The sequence below is a fragment of the Erinaceus europaeus genome, chromosome 11, assembly GCF_950295315.1.
Source record: "Erinaceus europaeus chromosome 11, mEriEur2.1, whole genome shotgun sequence".
Classification (NCBI taxonomy): Eukaryota; Metazoa; Chordata; class Mammalia; order Eulipotyphla; family Erinaceidae; genus Erinaceus; species Erinaceus europaeus.
The window spans coordinates 48260124-48278086 of NC_080172.1; the positions used below are offsets into that span (position 1 = coordinate 48260124).

The 17963-nt window shown below is 43.7% G+C and overlaps 1 protein-coding gene across 1 annotated transcript in view; it reads left to right on the forward strand.

Moving 5' to 3' along the window:
* The window catches only part of IL6R (interleukin 6 receptor), a 271403-nt gene extending 254025 nt beyond the window's left edge, over positions 1-17378 (forward strand). The window contains exon 10 of the mRNA XM_060201520.1: positions 17310-17378. Coding sequence (XP_060057503.1) covers positions 17310-17367 — 58 coding nt within the window. The 3' untranslated portion in view covers positions 17368-17378. The remainder of the gene's footprint in view (positions 1-17309) is intronic.
* The last annotated feature ends 585 nt before the right edge of the window (positions 17379-17963 follow it).

Sequence of the window (17963 nt, forward strand, 5' to 3'; positions counted from 1 at the left end):
TGGGTTGTGTTTTCTGATCCATCTTCCTACTCTGTGTCTTTTAATAGGTGAATTCAGGCCATTCACATTTATTGATATCAAAGATTGAAGATATTTTAACGCCATTCTTGTAGAGTTTTAGAGTGTTTTGATATATGTTCTATTTGTGGTGGTCTGGTTGTTTATAGGAAACCTTTCAGAACTTCTTTCAAGGCAGGCTTGGTGATGGTTGCTTCCTTCAACTGTTGCTTGTCTGAGAAGGTTTTGATGCTTCCATCTAGTCTGAATGACAGTCTAGCAGGATATAGTATTCTTGGCTGAAAGCCTTTCTCATTGAGCACTCGATAGATATCTTGCCATTCTCTTCTGGCCTGTAGTGTTTGTATGGAGAAGTCTGCTGCTAATCTTATGGGTTTTCCTTTGTAGGTGACTCTTTGTTTTTCTCTTGCAGCCTTGAGGATCCTTTCTTTATCCTTATTCCTTTCCAATCTAAGTATGACATGTCTTGGTGTCTTTAGGTCTGGGTTAATTCTATTTGGGACCCTCTGGGCTTCTTGAATCTTTATGTCTTTGGTGTTGTCTAGACTAGAGAAATTTTCAGCTATTATGGCCTGGAGAACGCTTTCTTCCTCCCCTTCTCTTTCTTCCTCTGGTAAGCCAATAATGCGTATATTGTTTCTTTTGAAGTCATCCCATAGGACTCTGTTGTTGTTTTCAGCATCTCTTAATCTCTTTTTGAGATCTCTTACTTCTTTTTTAGTTGTCTCTAATTCATCCTCAATCTTGCTAATTCTGTCTTCAGCCTCATTGATTCTATTCTCTCTGCCCTCTACTGCTTTCTGGAGTTCATCTATTTTGTTGCCCTGCTCTGATACTGTTTTAGCTTGTTCAGCTAGTTGCCTTCTTAGCTCAGCAATTTCAGCTTTCAGCTCTCTAATAACCATGAGATAATTAGAATTTTCTTCCATATTCTCATTTGTTGTTCCTGCATTTCTGATTACAATTTTTTCAAATTCTTTACTCACTCCTGTTATTATTTCCTTAGCTAATGTTTGGATGTTGAACTCGTTGTTTTGTGCTTTGCCCTCTGGAGGACTTTTAGCTGGACTCTTGTCCTGGTTCGAGTCTCCATTATTTTTTCTTGTTGTTTTAACCATTTTATATAAGTTAAGAGGTTTTTCAATCCCTGAGTTGGAGTTCAGTGGTATAAAAGCCTTTTTTTTTCCCCCTGTAGGCTATGGTAGCCTGAGGGCTTTTAAACTATCAATAGGCTTCTTGGCTTAATCAATGACTCCTGACCAAGAGATAAAGCAGGGTGTGGCAGAGGTAATCCAGTGGTTATGCAAAGAGACTTTCACAGCCCTTCAGCTATGCCACCGAGGTATAGGTCTTCTCCTGAGTTTCCCGGTTAGATCTCTGTGCCCTGGTGTCCCTCCCTGTTGCTGCTCCAGATTCTGAGGGTAGTAGCAATGGGGACTCAGAGTTGTACTTGGTGAGTCTCTGGGGAGTCCTTTCCTCCCTTCAGCTGTCCCCTTGTTGGTGGAGCAGACTGGAGGTGGTGTCTCCACTGACAAACTGTCGAACTGTTAGCAGTCACTTAATCTCTCCTTAGGCCCCTCTCTCCTCTCTGTCACCAGCCACGCGTGTTTGTACTCACGGGTGATTTACTGGGTTTCTGTGGTCATTCTAGTCCTGTCTTGTTTCGGTCCGGGTGGTCTCCTTTGGTATTCCTAGTTCTACTAATTTATTTTTTAATAAAATATTTATTTATGATTGAGACAATCAGTGGTTCATGTAATACCAGGGATTGAATTCAGGACCTCATGCTTCAGAGTCCAAAGCTTTATTTACCTCCTAGGCTGCTTTTTCTAACTTCTTAAGTCAAAACATTTAGCTTCATATTCTTATCCGCTTTGCTTTTTTAAAAATTTATTTATTTTGGATAAAGACAGAGAGACATTGAGAGGGGAGAGACATTCAGAGGGGAGGGGAGATAAAAAGGGAGGGAGAGAGAAACTTTTGCATCATTGCTTTACTGCTTATGAAGCTTTTCCCTGAAGGGGACTGGGGGCTTGAACCCAAGCCCTTGCACACTGCAATGTGTGTATTCATCCAGGTGCACCAGCAGTCCCTAAAAAAGTACTTATTTTTAATGAAAGAGAGGTAAAGGCAATTTCCTGTCACTTGTGATGTTGCATTTGTTTTGTCTTTCTTGCTTTTATGCACTGTCAGGGATCAAACCCAGGACATCACATGTGTGAGGGATGCTGTCTACTAATAAGCCTCTTCTGTTCCCCTCCCATTTTCTGATTATGAGCATTTAAAGTTACACCTTCCAACCTTTAAGGTCTTTATTTATTTTTATTTATTCATTTTTTTCCTCCAGGGTTATTGCTGGGCTCGGTGCCTGCACCATGAATCCACTGCTCCTGGAGGCCATTTTTCCCTCTTCTGTTGCCCTTGTTGTTGTAGCCTCGTTGTGGTTATTACTGTTGCCATTGTTGATGTTGTTCGTTGTTGGACAGGACAGAGAGAAATGGAGAGAGGAGGGGAAGACAGAGAGGGGGAGAGAAAGACAGACACCTGCAGACCTGCTTCACTGCCTGTGAAGCGACTCCTCTGCGGGTGGGGAGCCGGGGGCTTGACCGGGATCCTTACGCCGGTCCTTGCACTTTGCGCCACATGCGCTTAACTTACTGCGCCACCGCCCGACCCCCGGTCTTTATTTTTTATTTCTAGACATTCAGCTTGAAATTTTTCCATGTCAGTAGGGCATAGGACCTGCATGCCTGAGGTCACAGAAGCCCCAGGTTCAATCCCCAGTATCATATATGCCAGAGCAGAGTGGTACTCTGGTCTCTTTCAAAAATCAATACAATATATATTTTTTAAATCAATGATTTAAATTTTTGGATTAAAATTAAAACGTTGGTGTATTGCACCAAAGTAAAAGACTCTGGGTGGGGGAGGGGAGGGTTCAGGTCCTGAAACATGATGGCAGAGGAGGACCTAGTGGGGGTTGTACTGTTATCTGGAAATGTTATGTATGTAAAAACTATTGTATTTTACTGTTGACTGTAAACCACTAATCCCACTTTTTAAAAAATTTAGAAAATTAAAATAGATTTATTGAGTTTTATGAGAGGATGAGAGACAGACAAAGATTGGAAGAGGCCAGAGCACTGTTCACCTTTGACATATGTGGTCCCAGGGATGGACTTGAGACCTCATGCCTACAGTTTCTGTTCTCTACTGTTGTGTATATCCCTAAATATTTTGTGTTTTTTAACTGTTTTATTTGAGAGATAGAGATAGAGATAGAGAGAGAGAGACGGAGAAAGAGAAAACAGAGTTCTGCTCAGCTCTGGTTTATGGTGGTGCTGAGGGCTGAACCTAGGGCCTCAGAACCCCAGGCATTACATTACTTTTTTTTTCTTTGGAGGGAAAGGAGTTATGCTTATTTCATGTTATGAGTATCAGGTTGATTCCTACCTACCAGGCCTGAAATTTTGATTAACCATTACTCTGACTCTCCTGTTCAGTTTTTAAAAGCTTGTTTATTAATGAGAAAGAGAGAAGAAGTAGAGAAAGAACAAACACATGCAATGCCAAGGCCTGAAGTTAGAGTTTCATGCTTGGGGGTTCAAGGCTTTATCCACTGTGCCACACCTGGGCTTCCCTTTTAATTTTATATTTTACTCCTACTCTTACTCCTACTACTACCGCCACCATCACCACCAGGGTTACCACTGGGGCTCAGTACCAGCAATATGAACCCACCACCCTTGTCAGACATTTTTTTTCTTGCTGTTTTATTTGACAGGACTGAAAGAAACTGAGAGAGGAGGGGGAGATAGGGAAAGAGAAAGACACCTGCAAAACTGCTTCACTACTTATATGAAGCTTTCCTTCAACCTGCAGGGAAGGACCAGGGGCTTGAACCTAGTTCCCTGTACATTGTAACATGTGCACTCAACCAGGTGTGCTACCTCTCTCTCTCTCTCTCTCTCTCACACACGCACACGCACACATATATCCTTTATTTGATCATTTCAATATTAAAGTCTTTGTAAGTTGGATTTTGCTATTGGATTTTCTGCTGCCATCTCATATTCTGTTTTGTTTCCTTTAATATCTTGTAATTTATTATTGTGAACTCATGTTTGAACATGTTTATTATTGTGAACTCATGATTGTGAGCACTCATGGGTCCTGTGTTAAAGGCCTATTCCTGTTGACAGAGTTTGCTTTTCTTTCTGTTAAGCACATCAAGGGCACTCTGAACTCAGGTCCGGTTTTTAAATTCTTGGAGATTTTGGACCAAGCAGGTAGCATGAATTTGGACAACAACCCTTGGGACCCTTGGAAACTTTGTAAAAGCCTGCTTAATGATTCTGAGTTATTGAGTTATTTAGGAACAGTTTTTATCTCCGTTCATTTGTGAGACAACTATCTTTGTCTGGTTCTCCACCTCTCCCAAATACTGTATAACCTTTTGGGTGGGTGGGTAGGTAGGGATACTGGCTTTACAAAAGTGTTCAGAATCAATTCTCTAATTCCCTGGGCTGTCTGGTTCATAACTCAGATGCTAAAACTGAAATTCAAATTTGGTGGAGTTCATCAGATGCCCATAGCAAAGCTGCTAGACCTAGTTCCATTCACTCTCTGAATTTTCTTTCCTTCCACTCATCTTTCCTTCCTTCCTTCCTTCCTTCCTTCCTTCCTTCCTTCCTTCCTTCCTTCCACTCATCTTTCCTTCCTTCCATTTATCCTTCCTTCCTCTCCCTCTTTCTTTACCAGAGAACTGCTCACTTCTAACTTACAGTGTTACTGGGGATTGATCTGGGACCTCCAGAGCCTCAGGCATGAAATTTATTTATTTTTTTTTGCAGAACCACTGTGATATCTATCCAACACTGAATTTGTATTTTTGAGTTGCTGCAGTATCCGAGAAACTCCCTAACTTTCTTTTTTTTGTTGTTTAATTTATATTTATTTATTTTGGATAGAGACAGAAATTAAGAGGGAAGGGGGAGATAGGGGGAGAGAGTTGTTTCAATTAAATACTGTGATTGTTTTTAAATATTTATATAAATTTATTGCATTTACAAAAAAGGAGAGAGAGAGAGAGCAAGATCTGCAGCACGGCTTCACCACTTGTAAAACTTCCCCCTGCAGGTGGGGACTGGGGGCTTGAAACAATGAATGGTAATGTGTGTGCTCAAACTGGTGTGCCGCCACCTGGCCCTGGGACTTCCTTTCTTTCTTGCTTGCTTAGCTGTGGATAAAACATTTCAGGAAATATCTTATTCAGTGTTTTTAGGATTTGTTTTTGCAGGAGGATTTTTTTCTTTGGTTTTGTTTTGTTTTGAATAGTCACTTGTCTCTCATATTTCCAGATGGGTGTCCCATTTCTTCTTCAACCCACTCCAAGCTGGTTTTCTTTCCCGCCATTAAACTGCTCTACTGAGATTCCTCTGAGCTCTAAAAGAGAAAGATAGACACCTGCTGACCAGTAGGCCACTGCTCATGAAATGTCCCCCCCTGCAGGTATGAAACAGAGGCTCTAACCCAGGTCCTGCAGCATGGTAATATGTGTGCTTAACCAGGTGTGCTACCACCCAGCCCCTCCTTTCCCCCCCTTCCTCTTCTTCCTCCCTCCTCCTTCATCTTCTGTATTCTCAAAATTTATTTATTTATTAATAAGAGAGAAGAAAGTCACTCTGACACACATGATGCCAAGTTCAAGCTCAAGACCCCACACTTTATCCACTATGTCACTTCCTGGGCTGGCTCCTCTTTCTTGAAACATTCAGAAACTAAATTCAAATGATATTGAAATTCTTCTTCAGCCCCCCAAATTTGCTTGCTTTACTAGATCATAATGTCTCAACACTGGTATATATGCTTTTAAAATTTGCTTATTTAATTTATTAATAAGAAAGAGAACCAGAGCACCACCTTGACATACAATGTTGCATACAATGTTGGGGATGGAACCCAGGACCTCAGATTTTAGAGTCAATGCTTTATCTACTGCACCACATCAAAGGTGTCACAGGTGCAACACTTTTAAATAGGAAAAAAAAAAATTCCATTTGTTTGTGAGGGGAAGAGAGAGAGGGAGAGGATGGGAAGTGAGAGAGAGAGAGAGAGGGAGGGAAGGAGACCAGGATATCACTCTAGCACATGAAATGCTGGGAATCAAACTCAGAACCTCATACATGAGAATCCAATGTTTTATTCACTGAACCACTTCCTAAGACAATGACAAACACCTTTTAAAATGTAAATCTTAAAAAAATTTATTTATTCCCTTTCATTGCCCTTGTTTTATTGTTATAGTTATTATTGTTGTTGTTGATGCCATCGTTGTTGGATAGGACAGAGAGAAATGGAGAGAGGAGGGGGAGACGGGGGCGGGGGGGGGGGGAGAAAGATAAGACACCTGCAGACCTGCCTCGCCACTTGTGAATTGACACCCTGTAGGTGGGGAGCTGGGGGCTCGAACCGGGATCCTTATGCAGGTCCTTGCACTTTGTGTCACTTGTGCTTAACCCGCTGCGCTACCGCCTGACTCCCTAAAATGTAAAACTTAAGATTATGCTTGGCCATTCTTTAAATTATTAGAGGAAGAAATAAATAAGGAAGAGACTATCTTTAAGTAAAATGTTCCACACAGAAAAGGAAAAAAAAAACTTTTCAGGAAAAATATAAACACTTGAAAGAAGAAATAATGAAGCCTACTGCCTATTATATATTTGAAGTAAATTCACTTAAACCAAATGGTTCCAATGCATCATGAGACTCCCTCATCACTCCCTGTCCTTGTGGATGGAAGTTACTTATTACTGTGTTCTTTGTATTCAATTCCTTTAAATGTCCCAAGGGTTGGAAAACACACATCTTCTTAGAGACTCTTCAGAATTTGTGGGGAGAGATTTAAACTAATTGGCACCTGGCTCCAAGTATTCTCCAGTGTATTGTCTTCTAAGAAGAATCATCTTTGTTAGAAATAAACTTACCTTTTCACCCCAAGAACAGACTTGAAAAACTCGAGAAAGGCAGGAAATGAGGCAGTTTATTCAATTCAGAATTGGGCACTGTCCCAACCTGAGTCCACCACGTTGGTGTGTGCTGGCTAGAGACAGCAACTAAGTATTTATTCCCTAAAGCTGGTTTGAAACTGCCCTGTTCTCCATGGATTGGATACACAGATTCACAATCTTATTGCGACTGGCTAAGAGAAAAGGAGAAGGGTGGAGTATGGGGGCAGAACTCTTTCTTTTCTAGGTTAGGAGGTCTGGTGTATTGTTCTGAAGATGTGACTTCCCTCATATAGTTGTGTGGGATTCCTTAGCAGCTGAGGGTCTAAGATAAGCAGCTGAATTGTTTCTATAGTAACCGTCAGTAGATACCCAGGTAGGAACTCTCTTCCTGGGAGGCCCTGGGTGGGAGAGGGGTAAAACACTAATTTATTAATATATTATATAATATTAATGTTAGATAATAATATATAATTATTAATATGTATTAATACCTTGAAAATAAAGCTTTCTTTGCTTTTTACATCTTGTCTATATTCGGCTCCAGGCAATGTGGTCGTTGTAGGGAAGATCCCATCTGTCTAATGGCAACTTTAATAAAAACAGTATTCTTGGGGCCAGGTGGTATTGTACCTGGTTGAGTGTGCATATTACCATATATGCAAGAATCTGGGTTCAAGCCCTTGCTCTCCACCTGCATAGGGGAAGCTTCCTAAGTGGTGAAGCAGGGCTACAAGTGTTTTTCTATCTCTTCCTCACCTCACAATCTCCTGTCCTATTAAGTAATAATTAAAAGACACACACACACACACACACACACACACACACACACACACACACACACACAGCATTCTTACTGTGACTGTCTTTTTAAAAATCTATTAGTTATTGGATAGAGACAGAGATAAATTGAAAGGGAAGGTGGAGATAGGGAGTGAGTGAGTGAGCACTTCTTTACCACCCATGAAGCTTTTTGCCTACAGGTGGAGACTGGGGGCTTGAATTCTGGTTTTTGTGCATGGCAATATGTACACTCAACTGGGAGCACCATTGCCCACCCACTCTTACCCTGAAATGTCTTCCTATGCAAAAATACAGTGGGCTGTGCAGTGAAAGAAGTGTTGTTCATAGACCCATACATGTAGAAAGGGTCAAGCCAGAACATGGCAGTTGTATATGACCTTGGGGAGGCCAGTCACACTATTTAAAAGAAGTGCCAGGTGCCATTTGGGAGGTGGTAGAGTGGGTAAAGTAGTGAACTCAGGTGTGAGGTCCTGAGTTCAATCCCTGGCATCACATGTGCCTGAATGGTGCTCTGGTCATCTCTCCTCCTCTTTCTCTCATAAGTAAATAAATAAATAAATAAACACATAAGTATTTTAAAACACCAGCGCCAAGTGCAGAAAAATTCATTCACTCTCACAGCTGTTGTGAAAGCTAGTGATCCTGAGAAAACCCTTTACCACAATCTCCTTTGCCTTCATGGTAAATGAGGTCAAGCATTTCGTTAGGTGTTTATTTTTATTTTTTATAGAGACGGAAAGTCAGAGAGATAGAGAGAGATATCACAATACAGAAGCTTCATTGAATGCAGTGGAGGCCAGACTTGAACCTGGATTGCACACATGGCAAAGCTGTGCACTATTTAGGTGAACTATTGTGTTGGCCTTTGCTAGTATATGATTCCTTGGGATCTCTGTCTTTTGATTTTATTTATCATTCTCTACTCCTGCAAATATTTGTGCTCAGTTATCAAGTTGAGAAAGGCCTTTGGAGAGCTGAGGACAGATCTACACAGCAGGGAAAGATAAGGGGTGTGGTATTGTGGAGGCTCTGGGGGCCCAAGTCCAGGCTTCTGAGTCTCTCTTTCCTGGATGCTGGTTCTGTGACTCTTCTGGGCCAGAGGAAATTCCAGAGCCTGAGATTCTACACTTGCAATCCTGGGAAAGCAGTTTCTTCCTCAATTTCTTGCAAGGATGAAATTCATCAAGGAAAGGAGGCTTTGCGAATGAAATGGGAAGAGAAAAATACTGTGTATGACCCACACAGCGTACTGAATGGTTTCCAAAAAACATTTTTTTTATTTCCTCCAGGGTTATCGCTGGGGTTCAGTGCCTACACTATGAATCCACTGCTCCTAGAAGCTATTTTTTCCCTTTTGTTGCCCTTGTTGTTTATCGTTGTTGTTATTATTATTGTTCTTGTTATTGCAGTCGTTGTTAGATAGGACAGAGAGAAATGGAGAGAGGAGGGGAAGACAGAAAGGGGGAGAGAAAGATAGACACCTGCAGACCTGCTTCACTGTTTGTGAAGTGACCCCGCTGCAGGTGGGGAGCCGGGGCCAACTAGAATCCTTATGCCGGTCCTTGCACTATGCGCCATGTGTGCTTAACCCATTGCGCTACTGTCTGTCCCCCGCCAAAACATTCTTTTTTTGCCACCAGAGTCATCCATAGGGCTTAGTATCTACATGAAGATTCCACTCCCCCGGTTTCTCTTTCTCTCTCTCTCCCCCTCTTTCCTTCTTTCCTCTTCTCTTTATCTTTTATGTGATAGAAAATGACAGAGAAAGATCAAGAGGGAGAGAAAGAATACGAGGAGAGACTCCTGAAGCACTGCTCCACTGCTCATGAAGCTTTCTCCTTGATTATGGGGACTGGGGACTTGAATCCAGGTTTTAATTCATGGTGACACATATACACTATCAGGTGTGCCTCTACTACCCCACCCCACTCTTTCATTTGTTAAAATTATAGATACTCTTGTATCACTTCTATGAAAATTGAGCAGAGAAGCTTCCTTGCTTAGTTCCTAGCAGATGACAACAACAACAACAGCAACTACTACTACTAGTAATAGTAATCCAGCTGCTGTGCTGCATAGATGTGCAGCTTTGGTGATATGGAAGGGGGCTAATGGATAAAGCATTGGACTCTCAAGCATAAGGCCCTGAATTTAATCTCTGGCATTGTGTATGCCAGAGTGATGCTCTGGTTCTCACTGTCTTCTTTCTCTCTGACTCTTCTTATTGCCACCAGGATTATTTCTGGGGCTCTGCTATATGGATCTACTGCTCCTGGTACCCATCTTTTTTTTTTTATAACTTATTTAATAGAACAGGTAGAAATTGAGAGAGGAGGAGGACTTATAGAAGAAGAGAGAAAGACAGACACCTGTAGACCTACTTCACCACTCGTGAAGCATCCTCTTTGCAGGTAGGAAGTGGGGGCTCAGACCTTATGCATGGTAATGTGTGAGCTCAACCAGGCACACCACTGCTCAGCCCGCTTTTTTGTCTGTATCAAATAAATAAGTCGAAAAAAAGATGTGGGATTATAGTCCTTCAAGGGTAATTAGTTTCCCTTATGTGTTTGGAACTTGGAATGAACCAAAGTCTTTCTCATTGCCTGTTTTTTTTTTTTTCTTCCTTTAAATTGTATTAATGAGAGAGGGAGGGAGGGAGGGAGGGAGAGAGGGAGAGAGAGAGAGAGAGAGAGAGAGAGAGAGAGAGAACCAGAGCATCACTGTGGCACAAGTGCTTCCATGGATTGAGCTTGGGACCTCATGTTTGAGAGTCCAATGCTTTACCTATTGGCATCATCTCTTGTACTCACTGCCTGTTGATAAGCTACTTCTCAGTATGGAGCATGCAGCTGCTGCTTCCTGGAGAAAAAGCTTCTTGACACCTCTTTCCAGCACCTGTTCTCACATACCTCCAAGGTTGTGTTCAGGGGTGCTCTGCAGTTGATGACAGCTCATGCACCTATGGGGGGGTGCTGTCTCGCTGTCTTTGGATTGAGGAAAGATGTCAGGGAATTGCTCAATCTGCTATACCAGAGATTTACAGTCACCCTGGGTGACACATGCCTTAAAAAAAAAAAAAAGAAAGAAAGAAAAGAAGAAAAATATGCTGCTGTCCCAAAGTGGCTGGGTATTGGTGAATGATAAAGCAGGTCATTTTGCTATCAGCCTTTAGCTTGTCAGCTCAGGAAGGAGAACTGAGGCTTTTAGACACCATTTGTAATGGTAAAATAATGATCTATCTATCTAAAGAGAAATCCAGAGGACATGAAAGCCCCCAAATTAAAAATTGGAGTGACAATTTGAGAGAGAGACAGACCATGGCACTGAAGCTTCCTCCAGTTCAGTGGTGTCAGGCTCTTCCCTGGATCATGCACATGGCAAAGCAGTGTAGTATCCAAGTGAGCTATTTCACTAGCCCTGAGGGACAATTTACTTATTTACTTATTTCATCTCCAGAGTTATCACTAGGACCTGGTGCCTGCACTACTAACCCACAGCTGCTGGAAGTCCTCTTTTTTCCATTGTTCTTGTTGCTGTTGTTGTTGGACAGGACAGAGAGAAATTGAGAGAGGAGGGGAAGGCGGGGGTGGGGGGAGAGAAAGATAGACACCTGCAAATCTGTTTCACTGCTTGTGGAGCGATGTCCCTGCAGGTGGAGGATGGGGGCTCAAACCAGGATTCCTTACACCATCCACCTGCCCCCCGCTTAATCTCTCTCTATCTCTCTCTCACAAACACACACACACACAGGCACACACAAAACAAATAAAATATATTTTAAAAAAGAAAATACATCATCTTGACTGTACCCTCCTTAATAAATTAATTACCCTTCCTAATAGCCACCAGGCTCAATCTCTTTATTTACAAGATGGAGTCAAGATCCATAGTAGTTTGGTTTGGCAGCTGCATGTTAATGCATTGATAATTACCCACTGTCACTAAACCACAACTAACCAGTGTTTGCTGAGGATGGGAACCAACCATAATCACATAGTCTAGTAAGATTAAGATCCAGACCGTATTGATGTGACTTGCACTCAGAGAAATTTCTTCCCAGGTATATGAAAAAACCTTGCAAATCACCTTGGTCCTTGCTTCAGCAATGTCTAGAAAATTCATTTCACCAAAGACAGTGCTTTGCTATACTTCTCCAGGGTTGTTTCAAGTCCCTCCTCCTTGTGCCTGCCAATCAACTACTTAGAGTTCTCTAAGTCCTCCATGAGTGTCTCCTCTCCTCAGGTCATACTGTGGGGTTGGAGGGGGGCCCCAAATATTGAGAGCAGCTGTTGGCCTGAGGCCAATTGTTCCCTGTTCTGTGAGGATATTTCCACTTGTGCCCATCCTGTGATAACTATAAAAAGGTGGGACGAGAAGTGATTGAGGTCACAGACTCTCCCTTTGCTTGGAAGGGTGTATGTGGCCCAAGCTTAAGCTTGATAATAAAGGCTCTTGCTATTGCATGTGATTCTGGTCTTCTTTGTGTGAGACCGGGACTTGAATTTCTGGGCATAACATATGGGGCTTCGCCCGGGATCCCCATCTCACTAAAAGAACGCCAGCTTCACTGAGCCTTCAGGACCAGTCAAACTTCAGGTATCTGTAGCGAGAGATCCTTGTAGACAAAGGCGGACGCACTGGGCGGCTCTGGGTCCAGGGTCCTGGGAGATGTCTCAAGCCCTGCTGTAGGGGATTGGATCCCCCTGGCAAATTTGGAAGGGGAGAGTGGGTTGCGCCCATGAAGCAGCGAAAGGCTGTTCTCCCATCTGTAGGGAAGCGGCGGTGAAAGGCCGTCCTCCCATCTGTTGGTTCAGAGTATTGGCGGCTGGGCCACAGGAGTTTTCTTTGGTATATTGTCTCTGTATTCTTTTTGTGTGTGTTGCCTCTGTATTTTCCTTGTGTGTGCTGACTCTGTATTCATTATCAGTTTTGTCTTTAAGTCCAAAGTCAGGAGTCAGGCTACTTTGATTCCTCTGACTACGGTCCTGAATCATTTTAGAAAAGTAAAACATAGAACTCATAATTTGGGTCTAAAGGTAAAACAGGACTGGATGATCAATTATTGTCAAAATAAGTGGCCAACCTTCTCTACCAATTGGCCCCCAGAAGGAATCTGGGAACTGCCTACTATCTATGCCACCAAAGACGTCATCTTAGGACATCCAGGACACCCAGACCAAATTTCGTATATCCTTACTTGGCAGGATCTGGTAGAGAATCCCCCCTCTTGGCTAAAACTTTTTCTTCCCCCACAGGGTTTGTGACCTACCATTCTTCCTTTAAAGGATTCTCGTCGTCAACCTACTGCCCCCTCTGCGCCCCTTCTCACTCCTCTCACTTCCCCTTCCTACCCTATTCTCCAAGGTGGTCCCGAAGAAGACCTCCTAGGGTATCCTCCTGTCCCATAGGAACCCCTGGCAGCAGGCCAGTCCCATAGGAACCCCTGGCAGCAGGCCAGGATTTACGGAGCCCTCTTCGTACGAGAGCCCGTACAGCCTGGAGAAAGCCTGATTCAGTGGCCCTGCCCCTTCAGGCCCTAGGACCCCCAAATGAGAATGGCGAACAATTAATGCAGTATTGGCCATTTTCCACTAGAGACCTTTATAATTGGAAAATGCAGAACCCTAGGTTTTCAGAAAAACCAGCAGCACTCATTGATCTATTAGATTCTGTTGTTTTTACCCACCAGCCAACCTGGGACGACTGCCAGCAGCTTTTGCAGATTCTTTTTACCACAGAGGAAAGAGAAAGGATCCTCTCAGAAGCCTGAAAACTTGTGCCTGGGGTAGACGGGAAGCCCACCTTACACCCAGCCCTGATAGATGCCAGTTTGCCTTTGATAAGACCCACCTGGGATTTTAACTCCCCTGAAGGTAAGGAGAAGCTTTGGGTCTACCGCCGGGCTCTAATGGGGGTCTTCAGGCGGTGGCATGCCGACCCACAAATTTGGCCAAGGTTAGTAGTGTGCAACAGGAAAAGATAGAAACCCCAGCTACTTTTTAAGAAAGAATTATGGAGGCGTATCGAATGTTCACTCCCTTAGATCCAGAAGCTCCAGAAAATAAGTCAGCAGTAATTATGACTTTTGTGAATCAGGCTGCCCCTGAGATCCAGAAAAAACTTCAGAAAATAGATAGATCAGCAGATAAGTCTTTACAGGAACTACTGGCAGTAGCAGAGAAAGTCTTTAACAACCGAGAGACCCCTGAAGAATACCAATTATGGACAATGACAGCAGCTAATGAGTGACAGACTTGCAACCTCACTAAGGTATTATTGGCAGCTGCTGCAGAATGCCCTTGGTGGAAAAGCCGAGAGGCCCATCCTCCCCAAAGGTTTGAAAAGAGCAGAGGTCCGTATGGGGAGAAAAAAAGAAGCTCCTTGAAGATCAGTGTGCATATTGCAGGGAGAAGGGACACTGGGTCAGAGAGTGTTTGAGAAGAAAGGGGAGACAAAAGGACACTGGGGCCAATTAGACAAAAATCCTAGAACTGGGTGACTAGGGACGACGGGGTTCAGGTCCCATTCCTGAACCCAGGGTGACTTTAACAATAGAGGGGAAACCTGTTAGCTTTTTAGTAGATACGGGGGCTCAACATTCAGTGTTAACCCAGCCCATGGGAAAACTATCCAAACAAGACTTGGATACAAGGAGCGACTGGCATGAAACAATATTCCTGGACTACTCAGAGGGCTGTGGACTTGGGGAAGGGACAGGCATCTCATTTTATGCTTGTTCCCGAATGCCCTGCCCCCTTCTTGGGAGAGACCTGCTCTCTAAGATGGGAGCAACCATTACTTTCCAACCCCAAGGACCAGTAGCTGTGACCACCAGCTCCATGCCAGTTCCTATCCTTACCTTAAATTTGGCTAATGAAGCTTCCTTGAACCCAGCTGCCTTGCTCCCTGACCCCAAATTGGACACTCCCTTGCATGGCTGCTCTGAGATTCTGGGCTGCATGTCTGGCCTCCGGGAGGACCTGAAGGACCAGCCTTTGAGAGGAGCAGAAGTGAACTGGTATACTGATGGGATCAGCTTCATCAGAGATGGGATAAGGTATGCTGGGGCCATGGTAACTACTGAACGCGAAGCTGTGTGGGCAGCTTCCCTGCCTGCAGGGACTTCGGCCCAAAAAGCTAAATTAATTGCCCTCACAAAAGCCCTCAACCTAGGAAAAGGGAGAAGACTTAACATCTACACCAATAGCCGCTATGCCTTTGCCACAGCCCACATCCACAGGGCTATATATCGAAAAAGGGGACTGCTCATAGCTGAAGGTAAAGCTATAAAAAACCAACAAGAAATATCGGACTTATTAGAGGCTATCTGGATGCCAGATGAGGTGGCCATAATACACTGCTCTGGACACCAAAAGGGAGAAGGTCCTGTGGCATGGGGCAACCGCCTAGGGGATGCCACAGCCAGATGAGTCACATTGGAAAGAACTGATGAATTGGCTTTTTGTCTGCCGGACTCTGGAAAGCCCACCCTGCCTGATGAGCCAGAATATACAACAGATGACGAGCTCCAGATAGTCATTTCTTGCTGACAAGCACGATAACTGATGGGTAACAGCTGATGGTAAACTCATCTTGCCCCAAGCCGTGGCTAAACACCTGCTACAGCATATACACAGAACTACCCACCTGGGATGAAGAAAAATGACTGAACTTTTGCAAAAAGCCAGCCTGAAAATCCACAATAAGAGCCAACTGATTAAGGAAATAGTTGCAGAATGCAAAGCCTGCAGACTTGCAAATGCTAGCAAGCAGCCTAGACCTCCCGGGGTGCGTGAGAAAGGAACCAGACCAGGTGCCTTCTGGGAGATAGACTTTACTGAGGTAAAACCAGGAAAATATAGGTATAAATATATGTTAGTGTTTGTAGACACCTTTTCAGGATGGACTGAGGCATTCCTGACCAAGAGGGAGACGGCCCAGACAGTGGTGAAGAAACTACTTGAAGAGATTTTTCCCAATTTTGGTATGCCCCTTCAATTAAGTTCAGATGGTGGTCCAGCCTTCACTTTCCAGGTAACCCAGAACTTGGTAGGTGTCCTTGGGGCAAAGTGGAAATTACATTGCGCCTATAGGCCCCAAAGCTCAGGACAGGTAGAAAGGATGAGTAGAACTCTAAAAGAGACCTTAACAAAATTAACTATGGAGATTGGCATAGACTGGGTAACTCTCCTTCCCTTTGCCCTTTATATAGAGTAAGAAATACCCCCTATACTGCAAAGCTGACCCCATTTGAGATTACGTTTGCTCGTCCCCCTCCCATAATCCCAGCCTTGAGATCAGACTTGTTCGCTGATATTAATGATCAGAACCTACTTGCCTCTTTATAGTTAATAGCTCAAGTCCAAAAGCATGTGTGGCCAAGACTGAGAGCAATACATGAAGCTGCACCCCCTCCAAACCTTCATCCCTTCCAGCCTGGAGACTCAGTCTTGGTGAAACGCCACCAAAAAGAGACACTTGAGCCCCAGTGGAAAGGACGGTATACTGTCATCTTAGCCACCCCCACAGCCCTGAAGGTGGATGGTATCGGCTCGTGGATCCACCACTCCCACGTCCGTGCAGCAGAGACAGAAGAGTTCAAGACCAGATGGCAACTCAAGTCTGTTCCCAAACACCCGCTCAGGCTCCGGTTGGTCTGCTCGTGACTCTATAGACTCTTTCTCTCCTGGTGACTCTAATCTTCTTTCCTGATACTACTGCTCCTCACGGACCGGGACAGTAGTCAGAAACAGAAATTGGCCCAAGATTGGGCCCTAAAAGTTACAAAAAGACAAGGGGGGAATGTGGGGCTGAAGGGGGGCCCCAAATATTGAGAGCAGCTTGATAATAAAGGCTCTTGCTATTGCATGTGATTCTGGTCTTCGTTGTGTGAGATCGGGACTCAAACTTCTGGGCATAACAATACCTTTATTTAAAATATTTTATTTATGTATTTATTTATCTATTTAGACTGAGAGAAATTGAGTGTGGAGGGGGAGATAAAGAGGAAGAGACAAAGAGACCCTATGCCTTTGTTCTTGTGGGCATCTGCATAAGAAAATTCAGTGGCCTGACCTATCTTTTGCCCAGAGAGATCATGGTGATCTGATCCAGCCTGAGGTCTGCATCTCTATTCTATGGCCTGGCACTGGGCAGAATTCCTTGAGTCCTTTTCAACATCATCTAGTTATAACTGCTCCTTTTCCCCTTTCCTTTTTTTATTAGTGATTTAATAACGAGTGGCAAGATTATGGTATAAGAGGGGTACATTTCCAGGGGCCTGGTGGTAGCACTCCGGGTTAAGTGTACACCTTGCAAAGTGCAAGGACCAGTGTAAGGATCCTGGTTTGAGCCCCCCGGCTTCCTACCTGCAAGGAGGTAGCTTCACAAGTGGTGAAACAGGTTTGCAGGTGTCTTTCTCTCTCCCTATCTTCTCCTCCTGTCTCAATTTCTCTCGGTCCTATCCAACAACAGCAGCAGCAGCAGCAACAACAATGGAAAAAAGATGGCCTCCAGGAGCAATGGATTTGTAGTGTAGGCAACAAGCCCTAGCAATAACCCTGGAGAGAAAACAAACAAAAAGGTACAATTACATACAATTCTCACCACCAGAGTTCCATATCCCCTCCCCTCCATTGGAAATTTTCCTATTCTTTATTTCCCTGGGAGTATGGACCAAAGATCTTTATGGGGAGCAGAAGGTGGAAAGTCTGACTTCTGTAGTTGCTTCTTCGATGGACTTGGTCTTTAACAGGTTGATCCTAGTGGATTAGGGCGCTGGGGTGGTGGGGCTCCAGGACACATGGTGGGGTCATCTGCCCCGGGAAGTCAGGTTGGCATCATGGTACATCTGGAACTTGGTGGCTGAAAAAAGCATTAAGATATAAAGCAGAAAAAATTGTTAAAAAATCAGGAAACTAAATGTAAGAGTATAGTTAATGGAATTTGAAGTCTTCATGTTGGAAGAAGCTAGGAAGTCTATTCTAGTTATATTCCAAGGGGCCAATGACTTTACTAATTTTAGCTTGAGCCCGACAGCTAGGATTATTGTCTGGGAAGATGCTGTCAGAGCTGAGGATAGGACTAGAAAGCTGGATCAAGGTAGAGAGAAACTCCCAAATATGGGGCAAGTGT